Genomic DNA, 18,448 nt, shown 5'->3' on the forward strand with positions numbered 1-18,448 from the left:
CTGAGGAGAGATGAATAAAGCCCCAGGCCACGGAGGTGCCCGCCAGGGTCTCTTCCAGGCAAGCGTCGCTCGGAGCCTCCGGGAGCTGCGCGTTTGTGCCCCCGCGTCCCGCTGAGCTCTTCCCCCGCGGGGACACGAGCGGGCTCCGCCGCAGCCGCGGTGACAACAACAAGGTCCCCGAAGGAGCAGCAGGCGGCCGTGGCAGCACACACGGCTCTGAGCCAGTCCTGGCGCCTTTGGAGCAGCACTGAGCTGAAGGGAGAGAGAAACCCATAGAAAGCAGAAGGAGCTGCCAGAGCATCCCCGCACCCCGGCCCTGCCCCTGCTCCAAACCAGAGCAGAAACCAAACCGTGCCACGGGGAACAAACAACAGAAGCAAGGAACGTGCGAAACAACCAACAATAGAAACATTTTCAGGAAAAAAACCCAGCCCAGAGGTGCAAAGGAGAGAGTCTGGCTGGGAAATTAGGAACAGGATAAAGGTTAAAATGAGGCCCCGGTGAAAGGTTTGCCCAGCTCTAGGAACAGCTCCTTTAAGCAGTGCCATCTGTGTAAAAAAGCAGTGGTGAGGGCAGTGACAATGGTGAGGTATTAGGAATTCTACACAAAAAAAAAAAAAAAAACAAAACCTCAAGCATTTCAAAAGCACATTTTGCTTGAGCACGTTGGCAGACTGAATTTCACCAAAATCACAGATATTCAGAAATACAGCAATAGCAGACAGAATGATGAAAAATAATTTAGGCTGCAGCTTTGAGACACTTCTAGCACTAGAAAATTATATTTTATTCCTATAAAAAATTATAGGTGCTTAATATGCATTCTAAGTTGCATAAGCTTTTCTCCAATCTTTCTGAAAATGGAAAACCAAAGTTTCCAGCATTCCTTCCTTTGAAGCTTCTGTTCCCCCCTTCCCTGCTGTAATCTTAAAAAATACAGAGTATTTTAAAATGGAATATTTACATTTTAGTTTTTGAACCAATTCAGAACATCTTAGGTTTTTTTCCACTGCATCCTTTTAAAAGCATGAGTTTGGCCACTAAAATTTTCCTAAGCAACAAAACCAAACCCTGTTTTTCCCAGAGGCAGAACTGACCTGCAGAGAACACGATCCCATGGAGAAGGTGCTTCTTCAGGGACACTGCATAGTAAAGTGAGTGCACACTACTCTTGCTTTGAACTACAAATATCTGCTACAGGCTTTTATGGATTTCAAGGCTAAAAGGTAAATAATAAAACTTTTCCTCCCCATGGCAAAGCCTCCCCCACCCGTTCACATTTGCACTGGGAGGTGAATGCCAGCATTACACTCAATTTTAGCTGGATTTTTCAGTTTCCCTCATGAAGGACTCTGCACTGTGCCCAGGGCACAGTGAACTGGCTCCTACACTTCAGCTATCAAAGAAATACACAAAGTCTTTCTTCCTTGAATAGGAGCATTTTTAAAAGATTTGTGATACCGACACAAAACCCCGGTGACTTCCACACAAAATATTTTTCACACCAAAAAATCTGTCCTTAAGCAAACCACATCTATGCTCTTACTCAATGAGACATTACTGACTTAGATTTACTGCAAATAGAAAAATATACCTTGGCCGAGGGATGGATTCTTAAGTCCTTCCTGAATTGTTTAAATGCAAGTTTCTTCGGTAACCTTACAAACACTGGGAAAAGGGAAAGTAGGGGGAAAGGGAGGAGAGGAGATGGAAGGTTTTAAAGAAACACATCATGAGTGCAAATTATTCTTTAAATACACGACTGTGCTGCTTTTGAGCAAATCTACTCAACACACTGGTGTGGTAAAAGCCAAAATACATCACCTACAGAGCTGGGCCAGTGGAAATGCTTGGAGTGGGGTTTTGGGCAAAGCCTCTGCTTCCCCTCACACCAGGAACCCAGCTCAGGGCAGGACACACGAACCACACGGATGGATGAGGGCACACGGTCACACACACTGACAGGACAAACAAGCACTGCTGAAAGGTGAAACACTCTGGTTGAGGTGTAAAATATAACTGAACAGCAGATATCTGATTAGAGTAGTAAAATAATTCTGTATTTCTTAGGTATCCATGGCAGCATGAAGACTCCTAGGAAGAGAAACTACTAGGAAGAAAATTACTATTTTAAACCCAGGTTTAAGATAGATATGAAATATAAAGCAAGTTACAGGAGTCGCTGAAAATGAAGTGTATTTTGCTGAGGGGATTGGATGGATTATTGCCTCTCCAGCTGGATCCAGGTTTTCAGCCCCATGCAGTGGGATTAGTCACGTGTTCATACCTGCTGCATGAGAAGACAAGGCTCAATTTTAGTGTTTCTTCATCCCCTGGGCACTCGCTGGGGGGATCTAGTGCACACTGACATTTTCAACCTCAAGCTTCACTGCACTCAGGCATCTGAAGACACGATACAGAAATGCACTATGAATGCTGAATTGAACACCTATTTAAAAGGAAGGTTTGCTGTATTTTGTTCCTCCTTCTTGTCTCATAATTTATTTTTAAAGCTTCTTAATTTCTGAACTGATCTTTACCTGTAACAGTGGGAAAAATTCCGTGTGCTGCAAGTTCAAGTCACTAGAAATTTAACAACAAAGTTGCAATGACAATTTCTTTCCTACACAGATGTTGCCTTGAGTACTGAGATCTTGTAAATTCCACAGTACCTGCAGCCTTCAGGTCTGAGAGAAGCTGCCAGGCACTAATGCAAAAACAAAGCTCCAAGAGGAGAGCTGAAATAATCCCAGGTAAAGTCATGGGCAGGAAAAGGAACAGCAGAGCTGTTTATAGGAAAGGAACATCTGAAGGATGTGATCCCAGGAAAGTGGGACCTGTTCCTTTGCTCATTGAACTTGGGAGAATTGGGGATGACAAGAGGGATGCACTTCCCTGTCAGCAGCCCAGTTACAGCCAGCCAGGTTTGCAGCAGGCAAGATTTACAGTTTTTACCCAGAGCGAATTTTAAGATGGATCTTTACACTTTTAACTGTCCGACAGGATGAGTATTCCAGTTATTGATGGGATGTCACTGTCAGAGGTGACAAAAGGGGGTGTCCTGGAGCAGCAGCACTTTTCCCAGTCCCCAGCCATGAACAGCTCTGTTGTAAGGCACCCTTGCAGCACCTCCACTTCATCTCCCACATCCCAGGACAAGCAGTGGTTTCAGCCACCTTGGCTGATGGAACAGTGAAATGCTGCTGCTCCCCAGCCCTCACCGTGCAGACAGGTCTGTACTGGGACAGGGGAGGCTCCTGCAGGATGCACCACCCAGAGCTCCAACTGTGCAATTTGTTTTTATTGGCATACTTAGGTATCAAAACATTGCCATCAAGGTCTCGGATCCCTCCGATAGACGAAGATAATTAAGCATTAATTATATCTTCAAAATACAACATGACCGAATATAAATACATGAAAAAGAACAAAACATGCAAAAATTCCCCAACTTTAAAAGGATTAATAATTCAAAAATTTATGCTAGTGAGACTTCTGCTCAATCCACTAATTCTTAACAAATTTTTCCATGTCAGGAGCCAGAACTGTTAAGAAAACATACAGGGCATAATAGAAGATGACTGGTTTCTGAATTGTACTTTAGGAAAACAGTGAGCTGTTATATCCCTTATTATTCCAAATTACTGATTTGTCACAGTTAACAGTGTTTTTCAAAGCAACAGCTAATAGATTAGCCACTCATACACCAGCATAAATATTTGAATTGCATTTAATTCTCAAAAATTACTAAACTGATTGCTTATAGAATACAGTAACTGTCCACAGAAGTAACAAAATTGATTTGCCAACTGCTAAGACAGCATCTGCAAGACAGCTCAAAATGAATGTGTGTTTAAAAGGAAGGGTCATCATTAAAAACACAACTTTTAAAAGTTTCATTGTGCAGATTCAAATTGATTCAAACTGGATCACTCAAATTTGGGAGGAGAAAGATTTCTGTCATTGCCCTATAGGGACATCTCCAGTATTAAATGTAGGATTCCAATCTGCTCATACAGCATCAAAAAGGATCAAATGGTCAGAGGTAAAAGCATTCCTTAAAAAAAACCAAAAAACCAAAAACTTATTTAGCAATTTGTAGATATAATTAGAAAAAATCCTGGAGGCAATTGCTGTGCAGATTTTGCCAGGCCAGACAAGCCCTGCCTGGACTCAGGAGTCCTCTGGGCTTTCCTAGGGCAGCGCCGGACACTGAGCTCGTCTCAGCACCTGCTACAGGTGTGTGAGCACCACATGGCTTCCACAAGGCATTCAAAAATGTCCCTGTCAGCAAGTGGCTGAGTCCATTGTGGAGAGAGTCAAGATGCTCCTGTCGTTGGCATAGAAGGGATCCGAAGAACTCCATGATCTAAAGTAACAATAAAAGAAAAGTTTGGCTGACTGGGAACTTGTATTTGTACTGGGAGGTGAGGAGAAAAGTCTATGAGAGCAAAAGATAGAAGTGTTACAAGAGCAGGCAAATTTACCTCTTTAAAGGACTAATCTACTAATTTCATGTAGGTACCTGCAGTTCATTCAGACCTTTGGAAACAGAGGCCAGTTCATGCCTGCTGTGGAGTTAGCACACAGCTACAGCTATTTCCATCACTAAAAATAAAAACAACCAGAGGTTTTTATGCCTATTTTGCAGCTGAAGTGTTAGTGCTGTGCCTTGGGAGGCTGTGAATGCTGCCTGTGTACAGAGGCACCGTGAGGCTGCTCCAGCAGAGCCCTGTGGAGCACACAGCCAACCCTGGGAACCCAGCACAACCATGTCCCAGTGGGAACCCTCCATGCCAGCTGAGAATGGGGGAGGCAAAACTTATCCACAGCCAGGAACCTGTTCCATCCCTTCCTGTTACACTTCAAAACATCAGGGAACCACCTCAGCCATCACAGCTGCTGACTCAGAGGGGGTCTCACTATGTTTTATGCTTGATTACTGCTTGGGAAGAAATGCTGTTCTTGGCTGCACAGCATTACAGGACTGTATGGGAAAAGCTGAAGAAGTTTGGAAGACAGGAAATAAAAACACAATGAGCTTATCCTCCAAATTAGGCTCTGTCAGAAATCTGCTGTTTCTTTAGAACTGTTCCATCCAGTGCCTTGACACAAGAATCACTAATGGGAGACCCAACAATTCAGCAATGATTCCTACTGTACAAGTGATGTATGTGATCCAGCATTCTTAATATTTTAGTGACTGACAAGTCGACAGACAATTTAATGGAACAGACAGACAAAATGCATTTTAACATACCACACCACACATTTTATATTCTAACTGGCTAATGAAGCTATAGAAAATACTTCTCAAATACATTTTACAAGCAGTAAATTAAGCACAAGAGACTATATTCCTGTGGCCCACTACTCCAAGCATTTGTGTCACTTTGATTCATCAAAGTTTTTATCAAAATTTGATACAAGGTTTGATTTCATGTTATCATATTTGACAGAATATCCTATTTGACAGAATATCAGAAGCAGAGAATACAACACAAGCTGCCTACAGCAACGTTATTTAAAATAGTGCTCTTCATTCTACAGCACTCGCACAAACAACATATTCATCAGCATCACTTCAATCAACAAAAATAATTTGCAGCTACTTCCTGGTTGAATACTTAGCTTTACAGAGTACAAGTACTCAAAAGACCATCCTGTTCGGGACTGCACAATCTTCTGGAGATTTAGATAAAAAACAAAGCAGCTCAAGCTCATGGACAAAGCCGAAACAATTTTAAAATCACCCAACAGTTTTCTTAATTGTACCTTTGGCATTTCACAACTTGTAACTGCTTCATGTGATTTAAGCAATTAGTAATTTTAAAAAATCAATACTTTCTCATATTAACAAAATAAGGGAGAAAATGGTCCCTTAACTTTTAGACCAGGTTGTCAATACTGAGTGGAAGGAGCTGAAATCACTGGAAAAAATAAATATGACTGACTTTAAAAAAAATCTCTTTTCTATTTGTACTGTACTTAAATTTAAGTGAAACTAGAAGATTGTTCAGAGCAATTTCAACCAGAGGCAGATGCAAAACCCAAAGAACTTCAAGCCCTTAGTGTAGCACCAAGATAGTTTTGCATATTCATTGAACATAATCTTAATGTCTGTGTTCTAAGAACTCTAAAATAATTTGGCAGATGGAACTTCATCTGAAAACTACATGAGGTAAGCAGGAAATAAACCTAACAAAAAGCAGTCTTGAAAAAAGTGCTTAATATTCTGTCAAATACAAGTTAGCTTCAATAAGTATTTTAAAGTTCTTAAGGAAAGAAAATTTGAGTGGAACAAAGAAAATTGTAAAACTGCAAATACATTGCAGAAAACAAAACACAGAATACCTACCTTATAAGAAGGCTACAGGTTACTAAGGCAATTGTTAACTAACAATCTCCCCTAATTAGATAACAATTAGCATGAGAAATTCCTCATTTGGAAAGCACAGTTTTACAGAGAAGTGAAAAAAAACCCCAGAAAAGTTAGAGCAACTGCTACCAAAATGTTGATTTTTAGACCAATTAAATGCTCACCTTGTAGATTAAAAATTCTATTAAACTGTTTATTTTACACATCATGCCCGCTTTCTACACAGCAAGTTTGAATTAAAAATGTACTTAATAGTAACAGTTCATTTTTCATATGGAATGAAACTTCTTGCATACTCATACCCTAGATTTGTAGAAACATTGAATAAATTTCATAAGCAAGCCAGAAGAGAGAGACTGACTGAAAGCACAGACACTGTGTTCAACACAAGAGTTCCAACAGAGATGAGCTACAGACCAGGCAATACCTAAAGGCAGAATCAGAGCTGACAAAGCTGTCAGGGTAAATTACCCACACGAGATTTGATACCCAGTGAATGATATCACAACCTTTAACTGAAAGAGACAAAGTTCTTCAAATACAAAATGAGTTTCCTTGAAAATGTGTGACATTCAGTCTTTTCAGGTTTGCCTTTTGACCAATGAAGGACCATGATATCATTCAGGGACAGAGATTACGATGTACAAAAGACTATTTTTATTTCTACCCCCAAATATTTCCATATTTGTTTGCTATCCCTTTTTGTTTGGAAATGGGGAGATGGCACATGAGAGGATTCAGTGAGAGCTCCTCTCCCAGCTGGGCTGACTGCAAGAGCAGCATTGCTCTGCAGACATGTTCAATTACTCAACATGCTTTTACCCCACTGACGTTTGTTTCACACGTGGTTTGTGAAGGAAAGATTTATTTAGCACATACTTTGGAATGGCACACATGATTTTGACAATATACCTTCTGGAACCCAAAAAACATTGAAAATTCTTAGAACCTGAAGACTCTGTTCTGTCAATCACTCTGATTTTAGAAATAGATTATAAAAGTTATACTACAAAAATATTTCATCTTCATATCAATCAATGGCTGAAAGATTTAAAGGCTCTCCTCCTAACAATGAAGTTAGATTTAAGGGGGGGAATGTGAGCCTTTTGTAACCTTCAGGAGTAATGCAAGCTCCAAGGTAAATATTTGGAGGTTGAACATCAAGAACCAAAGGGAAAAGTCTTTTGACTTTACAAACAACTCCTGATTTGTGAAGGCAAAAAAGTAATCATAAAAAGGAGAACAAAAACAGGAGCAAGGCTTGATTTTCTAAAGAGAAGAAGGTACAAATCAAGAGAAATTACGATAGATACAACACAAGAGCTTGTAAAGCTGAACTAAACACTTCAACAGAAATCTTTCGAAAACTGTTTTTCCCCTCCCCATCCCAAAAGAAACCACTCAAAAGAAACAAGAAGCTAATCTTTTAGGATGAAAAAAGTACAATAAAGAGTTGCGTTTTCTACTTAGATAAGCAAAACCTGCAGCTGGTTTCTAGACATCTATTGCTGCAGGCTCATCGGGTTCCAGTTTATAGGAGAATCGTCTGCAGCAAAGGCTATTGAGAGAAATGCCACACCTGTTGACCCGGGTTGGGCTACACCTTCCCATCAGTCGTTCCAGCATTCTTCTAACAGATGTGCATGCTGTTTCCCCATCTGAGAAGCAGCACATGGAGTCCAAGCAGTTGATACCTGAACCTGCCTCAGTAAGCTGGAAAGAAAGAAAAAAAAAGAAAAAAAGAAAAAAAGAAAAAAGAAAAATCAGTACTCACAAATTCTAGCAATGAAGATGTTACCAAAAAGCACTCAGGAAAAGTGGATTTTCTTAAAGCTAGAGTGTTGAATATTTTTCAGTTTTATAGGAGAACTACAATAATAATATAACCACTCCCTAAGGTCTACATACACTAAAATTTGTCCTTCTTCCCAAGGTTTGACTGCAGCCTTGCTGAGCACACGGAAATGGTCTGGCACCGCATCTGCCTAACTCTGGCAATTCCCTCCACCAAACCCCACAGCAGAGCACATGCACTTCCAGCTGGGATGCCTTGATTTACCTACAACAATTTATATCAGCTCAGCCCTATTGTAAGGGAAATTTATCAAGACAAAGCTTCAGGCTGCAGAATCCAACATAGCTACTTGGTCCCAAGTAATTCTTCCTCAAGCACACAATGCAACTTCCTAGAATAACTGACATTATATCACTACCATAGATACTCTTGGCTTGGTACAGAACAAAAGCACATTCCTGATTGTGTGAACATGGTTTAACCAAAAGCAAACAAGGCTAATGTCAGAAAGGTTCAGTCATGTTCATGCCAGCATGAAGAATAATTCAGCATTAGCATAACAAACTCTTTCAACAGCTCATGTTTTGTAGGTGAGGAAAAAAAGGAATAAAAGAAATAAAATTGAAAGAAAGCAGCAATAAATGTATGGGTGTAAGTGCCACCTACCAGTGTGCTCCTCTACAGCACTGCTGCACCAACTGCAGCATAATTGGAATTTCCTGCTTCTGCAGAGAGAATATCCTAAACTGACTTCAGTACCATTCTAAAGAGAAATAAAAATGTGAAGTGTGGGGATGCTTTTTAATTTCATATTAAACTCTCCATGAGAGCATCCTGTCAAACAAATACAGAACACAGAGGCTGAACTCTACCGTCTCCTCACACCGGGAGAAAGAAGAATTCTGGGAGAAGGAATCTTAGTCCATGACAGGACACAGCTCACTTAAGACCTTCCCACAACTTTTCACTGTGACACTAAAGGTCACTGACTGTTGTCTGAAGATTCTATTTTTGAGCCCGAATTTATTCCACGCCAGCCACAGTTGCCAAAAACTGCAAGGAAAGCAAAGAACCTCAAGAGCTCCCTATGGGAACAGTTCACTATGAGTGGAGACACTCTTCTTCCTAATCCCCCCAAACAAGCAGCTGGACACATTTACAGCTTCACAACAGAAGAACAGTCTACACAACAAAGAGACAGCTAACAGAAACAAGAGGCTTTTGGAAATACAAGAGAAAAATCTCAGCTGGTAGGATAAGGAGGAACACACACAGAACTGGTGTTTGTTTCCATGCATCTTTTCCTGTGCCTGTCCCTTCCTCAGCCCTGTGCCGCATTCCCCACAGCCCCTCCAGACCTTGCCATCACACCACTCATTGTGATGTTCACAGAACTATCACTCAGCAGCTGTTGGGATGTACAGGATTCTCCAGAAACGGAGCCCCCTGATCCTGTGGATGCTGCAGCTCAGAGGCTGAGTACAGGCAGAAGATACTTTAACTCACACACTCATCTGGGGGGTCTTTGGGACACAGACAGAACATTTACTGTGACAGTGAACTTCTGTACCTGAGAGGCAGGAGCAGAATATTTGCAAGTGACAGGTCTGAAAGGGGTTCTGGTTAAAAGACAAACAAAACAAAACACATCTCAACAGAGCCTGAGTCCCTGAACACCATCATGTGATGATCACCATGACTGGTCCCAACTGCAGTGCCACAGAAGATACCAGAATCAGGAACTGCACACTTTGCAGCACTGCAGTACCAACAAATATGACCTTCAGAGCCACCTCAGGCTGTGCTCCCAGAGCAGTGACACAAGAGATTACACAGAGCAGAAAGAATTCCCATTTGGAGCTCAGCAGGCAAACCCCCCACTGCAGATGGAGAGACCTTCACAGCTGTGGCCACAGCAATACAGAACGGTAACATTGCTACACTCAGGATTTCAAACAGAGTATTTAGTTCATCCATTATGCTCAAGCAGACCTTCAGATTTACTGCAGAAAGTCACATTACAGTGGCTGTATGCCAGATCAGATGAACCAGAGCATTTTTTTCCTTAGACTCTGTTACCTGAGAGCCAGGAGTCCTGGATATTATCCAAAGACTGTCAGAAAGAGGAACCAAGAGTAACCCAAACAAGCTTCCAAGGAGCAAACCCTCAACTCTGGATCTTGGAGGTCTAGTGTCTCTTTTTCTGGAGAATCTCCTTTATTCTTCACAAGTTAGATACAAAAAGCAAGGATCATGCTTGAACTACAACCTCTGGAAAACTTAATATCACTTTTTTTTAAAATGGCAAATGAGACCTTACATAAGTCTGGAAACAACAATTCTTTTCTGTCAAACTCACAGTTAAGTGTAAAGAAATGCTGTGAGAACATTAAGGACAAAAAAACCTAACTAAATTTTATATGTAGGTATATTGTTTATCATTGCCTGGTGAACATGGATTTTTCTATTTACATCCACGACCTGAAAGGAAGATACATATGCTAGAGAGTCCCTTTTCTCACTTTCTCTCTGTGGAGGACAATTATGGTCATAATTTTATGATTATAATTTTTACCAAAGTAAAACCTGTCATGGCAAGGCAGGAAGGCATAATGTTCCCTGGAGACCTGAAACAAACCCTCAGGAAACACAAGGCAGGAGAGACAATGCTTAAAAAAAATTAATGAGTAGAGAGAAATACCGGATATTATTAATATTTGTGTGGCAAACAAAGTATGTTCATAAGGTGAGATCTGGAATCTCAATAAACATAATACTTCATATGAGAATGGCCCATTGGATGTAATAAATCAAAAAGCAACTGAGGTGCAGAATTAAAGAATGATTCAGCTTGATAAAGAAAAAAAAAATCAAACCAACATTCTATGATGAAATTTTTCTTGCAGATATAAAAAATATGGGCATTTTGGAGATGGCTCAATGACTGTCTCTGTATGATATATGTAAATAAATACACACACATTAGGGTACAGTGGGAGTACTACCTAGTGGAGGTAAGAACTGTCGGGCAGGCAAGATGGGTCTAGCAGCTGCCTACTGTCCTCCCCTCTGTGCCTGCTTTCAGCAAAGTCACATGCTGAGCTGACTGAACCCTTATCTTCTTCCATCTGGAAGGACAGAAAAGCAACAGATCTTATAAAGCACCATGCTTGCATTGCTTTAAAACAGTTACCATTGTTACAAGAACTTTCACAGGTCTGGTCTTGAGAGAACAAGGCAATTTACAAGGTCAAGAGGCAATTTTTATTTTTGGTGGATCAAATGCAGTTTCTCAGCACCCACGTGTTAAAAGTGTTTGGCCTTTTTGTGCTCTACAGACTACAAGGAAACCCAACAAATTTGGAATCTATATAAAATTCTTAGAGATTCTGGAGTTTTATTTGTTTCTCCCCTTCTAACAGAAAGGACCATTTCAGTTTGTTTGTCTTACTGCAGGTTATTCCATATGCCACAAGACAGACATTTCAACCCAAAATTTAATCACACTGAAAAGTCTGGACTTTGAGAAATGGGGAATGTGTTTAATCATGTACACCAAGCTAAGGGCAGGGTATTCTCCTAAGCCCAGGTCCCAGCTGCCAACATTCTGATGCCACATGGATGTTTCAGAAGGTTGATATGAGATGGTTATTACTATTCCAAAATTAAATTAAAACTTGCTCCCTGCTGTAAATCTCACCATCTTTAACCCTTAATGTACTGTATACCAAAATCCCAAACAACTGGACTTAAAATTTTAAAAGAAAATATATAGGAATGTTGACATCTAACAACTTCACTGCTGTGATGTTTTTATCACTTCTTTTTCTACTCTTTGTACCAAATGAACCTACAAGGGCCAAATTATTTCATTATTTTGAAGTCATGAGACCAAGGTTTCTTCAAGTAAGCAGTATGTGCATTTCTGTGAATGAAGTCAAATCCAAAATGGTGCATTCTTCCTTCATTTCCTCATCTTCCTGTGAGAGATTCTGTGGATTAGCCAACAGATCAACACCAAGCTATGCTAACACAATGAACAGATCTGTAAGGGAAGAGATCACCCTTGATCAAAGTGCAGCACATCAGAGTGTTCTGGCACACCTCACTAGTGGGAATTCATGCTTCCACTAGGACAATTTTCTTGGAAATTGCATGTTCCTTACAGAAAACATAGACTGTAAAAGGAACAAAGACCTTTCTGCTCTTGACTCTACACAGCTGGGCTGGGTCAGACCTGAAAGCTGTAGGGGTGGAATCCTATGGAACAAGAGCTAGAGTTAAAAATATAGACAAGGAATGAAGGCCTTAAAGGCAGGACCTGGAGCTCTGGAGACAGAGATGAAGGGAAAACCAGGCAACAACAGACTCATGAGGCTGAAGATGGGGAAAGAACAGGGTTTGGCTGTGACAAGGTAAATGCTCCAGAGCCACAGATATAACACTGTGCACTGAGACAGCCTTCTCTGTAAATAAAACCCCTTCTGGTGTCTTACATTTCCCCAGTTCTGGGTACCGTTCATAACACACTGTCCAAAGGTAGAAACTTTGTAAACACAGTTAATCCCATCAGTAAGTAGAATTAAAACATCTGGCCAAGTAATACATCTCAAATGTGGCTTAAGATTTCTGACAGTTCTTACAAAGCATAGGACATGTAGACATACATGCACACAGAACACTTTCTTTACAGATAAAAATATGGAATGAGATACAGTGGGTCCCAGTTAGTACCCTAAGGTACATATTTCACACATTCTAAGAACAGAAGAGGCAGCTGTGAAAGAAAGCAGTGCTCTGCCAGACTCCAGTGAAGCACAACACCTGCACTTGCCTGTGCTGCCTCATTTCCTCTTCAGCCCACATTCCAGAAGGGACAGTAAAGTTCAGAGGCAAGACTTTAACAGGCACAAACGACTGCAATTCTGACTTACAGGAATCACCTGGATACTTAGAAGATCCCCTCAAAGATCTTAACTGTACATCACCAATGTACTCAATATAAACTTGAACATTTTTTGCACACTGTGAAACAAAGCCTACAGAAACAAAAAATTATTGTAACATCATACTTCTCTTTTAATTTGCATTCATAAAAGAAGTCCTCTTTTGATCTCAAGAGAAGAGTAAGCATTTTGGCAGAACAAGGCACAACTCAGTTTAACCTGGAGTTATGCTCCTCTTGAGACACTTAATACATATTTACAAACAACAAAAACCTGCCAAAGTCTGTTCATCAACCTCCATGCATTCTGCAGTCACAAAGGATGCAATCCTTGGGTGGGCACGTACAAATGAGGTGTGACAGATTAGCTGCTTTACAGCTACATATTCACCAGGCAGTTGTTTTGTGTCATGCTCTCACAGTTTTCCTTGCCTTCTTTGCCCTGTCGCTTTGGGAAAACCACAGAAACCAATTCACACTCTTCAATCTAAAATTAGATTTTATTTAGTATAGTGAAGTGAGTAATTTCTGTCTATCAATTGATTTTCCTTTTCACTGTTTTAGCCAAGGTTCCAAGGGTAACTTCTGAACTTTGTGCAAAGACAATAGAAAGAATCAGAGAAACCCAAATCTTTCTTTGCTTCTTGTTGCACTTTACAAGCTCAGCTGCACGTTAGAAAGCAGCCAGTGCTTGTACTTCAGGTACTATCAGACACTCAAGTGCAAAAATTCTGACTTACAAGAGAATTGGATTTGCATAATCATTTTTTACTCGTGGACAAAACAGATTTCCTCTTTTTTCAACTCTTCCCTAAGTTTAATATGAAGAAAATTGCCTCACATTAGCAAGGATTCTCCTGGTTTTAGCATTTTAATGGCTACAGTGCTGCATTCCTAGACAGTTTTATTTTTCTTTGACTATCCAGCTGTATAACCATTAAGATGTGTTTAGTTTTTGAAATTTTAGCAGAACTATCTGTTCTAAAACCTTTGGTATAGCTATGATGTGTGACGTAATTCACTTTAATAATTAATTGAGAAAACTTACATCTGCTTATCCACAGTTTTTAAAAGGTAACTTGATAAACCAAGATACGTGATAAACTAAGAATTTGAAAAGCTAACTTGTAAAGGCTTTTGCAGAGGAACCTCCCCAATATATTGCTAAGTTTAACAGCTTTCAAAAGCTATACTGTACTTTGCCTGCTTTAAAGATATTAAATGCTGAATTCAAAACAAAACAAAACCAGCCCACCACTATCCCCGGGGTGTTTGGAAATCCAAGGTGTTGCGTTTCACCTTGGGGTCACTTAAACCACAACACAATGGCCACTTCAAGTTTTGCCTTGTAAAGTTGTAGTGCACTCTCAGAGGAAACACAAAACTTTCCTCTTTTGGTTTAACAAACAGCAATTAAGTCCGTAAAATGTAGGTTAGTTGGTTCTCCTAGGCACCTATTTGCACATTTTTAACAACAAAGTCACCTTGAAAAATATTTAAAAGGAATCCCATCTCTGCATTAATTCTTGCTGTAGGATGTGGAATTAGACTGAGACATTGCTGATGTATGCTTAAGTCTTAATGAATGCTTAAGTCATACAAAAGAGAATCAGCATTTGACAGCATTTCATGTGCTGAACTCAGTGCATTTGAAGAGTTGCAGACTCATGTTTTACCTACAGACACGTGTATGCTTTGATCTTGTTTTGAATAATTTTCTGGGACTTTGTAGCCAAATGCCTTTAGGAATATCTATACACATTGAAAACAACAACACTCAATTTACAGCTGCACAAAACAGACACAAAAAGCCTCAGCTGCACAAGGGTATGGACGCACCCAAGCTTCAAACATTATCTGCTCTTCTGACACAATTGAAAGCAAATTAAAATGGGCAAATAACTTGCAAGAAATTGCTGCCTGAAGTACATGGATCTTCCTGTCACAGCCTTATAAAGCTGAAATTATCCAGCATGCAAAACGCACTGTTAATTTTTATCATAAAGAAAACAAAAGCATCATAACCATGCTAGAAACTACGATTATTTCAAAATGGATGCAAGAACAGCTGATCTTTATTCTGGAAGTTGAACATCATGCTAGGGATGTTTTTTCCTTTAAAAAAACAAAAAGCACGTCCAACACATGCTACTTAGGAGAAGCATTTGGCTCAGAAACACAGAGCAAAGCCAAGAAATCACCAAACTGAATGTTTCTGCACTACATGTATTGCCCTCTCACCCCACTAATTCATGCCTCTTCCCATCTCTCTCAGCACTGGTTAGTTCACCTTCAGCATGCATAAGAGTTGATGAGGAACTGTCCCTCCTACTCTACCTAATTTTGCTCAGCTGATTCCTGGCCCTGGACAATGGCTGCAGTGCGATGAACTCGTCACTTAAAGCAACTCTGTTGGAGTACATCTACAATTGGACAGAGAAGGGATGGAACATACATGTCAGTAAGTAGCAGCAGTAATTTTCTAAGAGAAAGACACAGGACAACACATTGTTATTTAAGTGGAATACACATCATATACAGAACACAAGCCTGGTACCTTCAAGACAGCTCCTGGGACCATCACAGCCACTCATTGGCAAAGTACCTTTGCTTTCATACTGAGAGAAAAGGCCTACACACTTTTACATCTGTGCTTCACCAGACACCTTTATTCTGTATTGCTTTTTTCCCTCAACAGTGCGGTGATTTATCCTTACTCAAAGATTTATATTTTGATTCACATTTACCTTACTGTCCAGTTCCTCCTGCATGATTCTGTAAAAGACCTATATTGAGAAATTGCCCACAAGCTTCTTCAGGGCAACTGACCTCATACCATCTTATGAAACCATCAAAGATGGCTTTTCTTTAGGCCAGCAAAAAACCTTTGAAACACAGCAAAACTAAAAAGAAAATACAGTAACACACATTCACCTTAAGTGCATTAATGAACATGAAGTTAACCAAGCTCATCCCTATAAAATTCAACTCATGCTTGCCTGTCGAATTTTTAACTTTTAGTTTCCCAAAATGAACGACACAGATTTAAGTTGCTGTAAAAGAACAATATTTACATTTAAAAGCCTATTAAATTTCTCTCTCATATCAGTTAAATTTCTCTGCTCACTTATGAAAAACAGCTACATGTAACATCTAACAGATCAGAGGCAAACTCACACTTGATGCTATCACCTTAATAAAATCAAAGTAAGGCAGATTCCTACAAATATAGTGAATTCAGTGCACTAAGGTAAGTCACACACAAAAAGTTCTGAAAAATTAAAACAACAGGGGCAAGCATTTTCAGCTGAGAAATGTGTATTATGCTCATTGCTCCAGGGATGACTTTAGAATTTAAATTATGGCAGACAGAAACAAATAACCTAAAAAGCTGCAATTTAAAAACAAGGAACTAGGGCATGTAACAATTTATCTTGCCATAATAAAAACATAGTAACTATAAACCAAGCTTTTTCTTTCCCCCAATATGAAAATATACCAATGTAGTCCTACAATTAAAAATGAATAATTGAACATGTTCAGTTTTACAGAGGGTGCACCTATACAATGAAAAATAATTTTAAAGGACAATACACAAAGTTCCATATTTATTCCTTCAATGACTTCCACAGAATTCATTAGCATCAGTCATCACCCTTAGCATTTAGGACAAAGATATTCTCCAAACCCTTTCTATCTGAAAGTCAGTCTCTTCCTCTGCTTGGAAACGGAAAGAAAAATATTTACTAGGAATTTTAAACCCAAATGAGGTATGATGATAAAAGAAGCATTCTGTCACTTCTTGACAACAAATGTGCTAACCTGATGATCTGCTCCTCTTCAGCTATATCCACTTCCCCACTGCAAGAACAGTGAATGGAATCCAGTGGAGCTGACTGTCCCATTAAAGCAAGAGTAGGAAATTCTCAACAGATTAAACCTCAAGAAAGGAACAAAGAGTTGCCTTCTTTTTGCAAATACATTTGTAGCTATTATTTCACTATCAGACACACAAAGAGAAACCACTGGATGGCTGCTGAAGAATTTCTGGTCAAATCCCATTTCAGATACCTTGACTTTGCAGCATTAGGAATTAAGAATATTCAGAGAAAAGACATATTTTGGTAAACAGAGACCTCAGTGCTGACTCTGTCAAGTGCATAGTAGAAAGCAAATAAATAAAAAGAAAAAAGATAACTAATAAAGATGCACAAAGCAAAATCCCCATGGCCAGGAATCAAGCTATAACCACAGGAAAGGAGTTACATATTCATCAAGATTCGTTTTTAAAAATAAAAAGTCTTACTGTGTCTTTGACTGCACAGCTGTAATGGAATCAAACTGAACCAAAAAATCTTTAGAAAGGAGTCCTAAAGCAAGAGAATGTAGCAGGAAGTATATGGATAAAGGCAGGAAATCCATGTGGCTTTTAGGGTTTTCATTCAAGCACTTCAAGAACATGAAAAACCAAGAACATGAAGAACCACACCAATACTGTGCCAGACAGTAACAGATGATGTACAGCAGGGAAGGAAAAAGAGTGTTTGATAAATGTTACCACTAGTTTTTGAAGAGAGAAAAAAAGATAGGTAAATATCAGACATTCTAACCCAAGAAGTGCAGTAATGTGCAATCCAGAGCCTTACCAGGTCTACCTGAACAGTCTTATGAAAGCCAGTGGTTATTTACTTTGGCTTTTAGCTCCTGAATTCCAAGACAGGAAAAAGCAGCCAATATTCCAATTTTTGAAAGGGACTAGTGGGATATTCTGGCTAGCAGTAGGCTTATCAGCATGATGTTGATCCTAGGCAAATGAGGAGAAGGTGGATTTTTTTTTTTTTAACACACATATTAGAAGGGTAATATAATTTAAGTAAATCAATGTGCACTGACATCAAAGTAATTACAAGGTTAGATGCTAAAGACAGCAGCACTGATGCAGTGCAGCCAGCAGTTCTGCATGGCACAGAGCTCAGTGCCACTCGCATTAAGCAATTAGGACACCACAAAATCCATCTGGCACACAGGTGGACAGAAAGCTGCTGAGAGGTTTCAGACCATAACTGTGCATGGGATAACTCTGTCAGCTGGGTTCTTCATACACTTTCACTATTTTTGGCCCTATGTTAATTGGGCTCTGATCAATGCCTTGAAAGAAACCAACATCACCACCTGCAGATGTGTAGAAGATGCAGAAGACAACAGGTTATTGATGTATGTTATTCTGTAATCTGAAAATAGCTGGGGACTCATTATTTCTGTACTTGGCACTGATGTCTGCTGGAATATTGGGTCCACTGGTGAAATCCAAAATTCAAGATGAGGCTGA

General features: G+C 39.8%; 1 protein-coding gene across 5 annotated transcripts in view; it reads right to left on the minus strand.

The window, feature by feature from the left end:
- Nucleotides 1-3,283: 3,283 nt before the first annotated feature.
- ATP11B (ATPase phospholipid transporting 11B (putative)) overlaps nt 3,284-18,448 on the minus strand; it is a 61,969-nt gene continuing 46,804 nt past the window's right edge. For 2 of the 5 annotated variants that reach the window (XM_084212516.1, XM_084212514.1), the window contains exon 29: nt 3,284-8,092. In XM_084212516.1, the coding sequence (XP_084068642.1) occupies nt 7,874-8,092 (219 nt within the window). In that variant the 3' untranslated portion in view covers nt 3,284-7,873. Of the gene's footprint in view, nt 8,093-15,456; nt 15,543-18,448 lie in introns of all 5 variants that reach the window. The other 3 variants (XM_084212518.1, XM_084212515.1, XM_084212517.1) reach the window with 3 other exon arrangements.

This window comes from Fringilla coelebs (assembly GCF_963513975.1).
Source record: "Fringilla coelebs genome assembly, chromosome: 10".
Classification (NCBI taxonomy): Eukaryota; Metazoa; Chordata; class Aves; order Passeriformes; family Fringillidae; genus Fringilla; species Fringilla coelebs.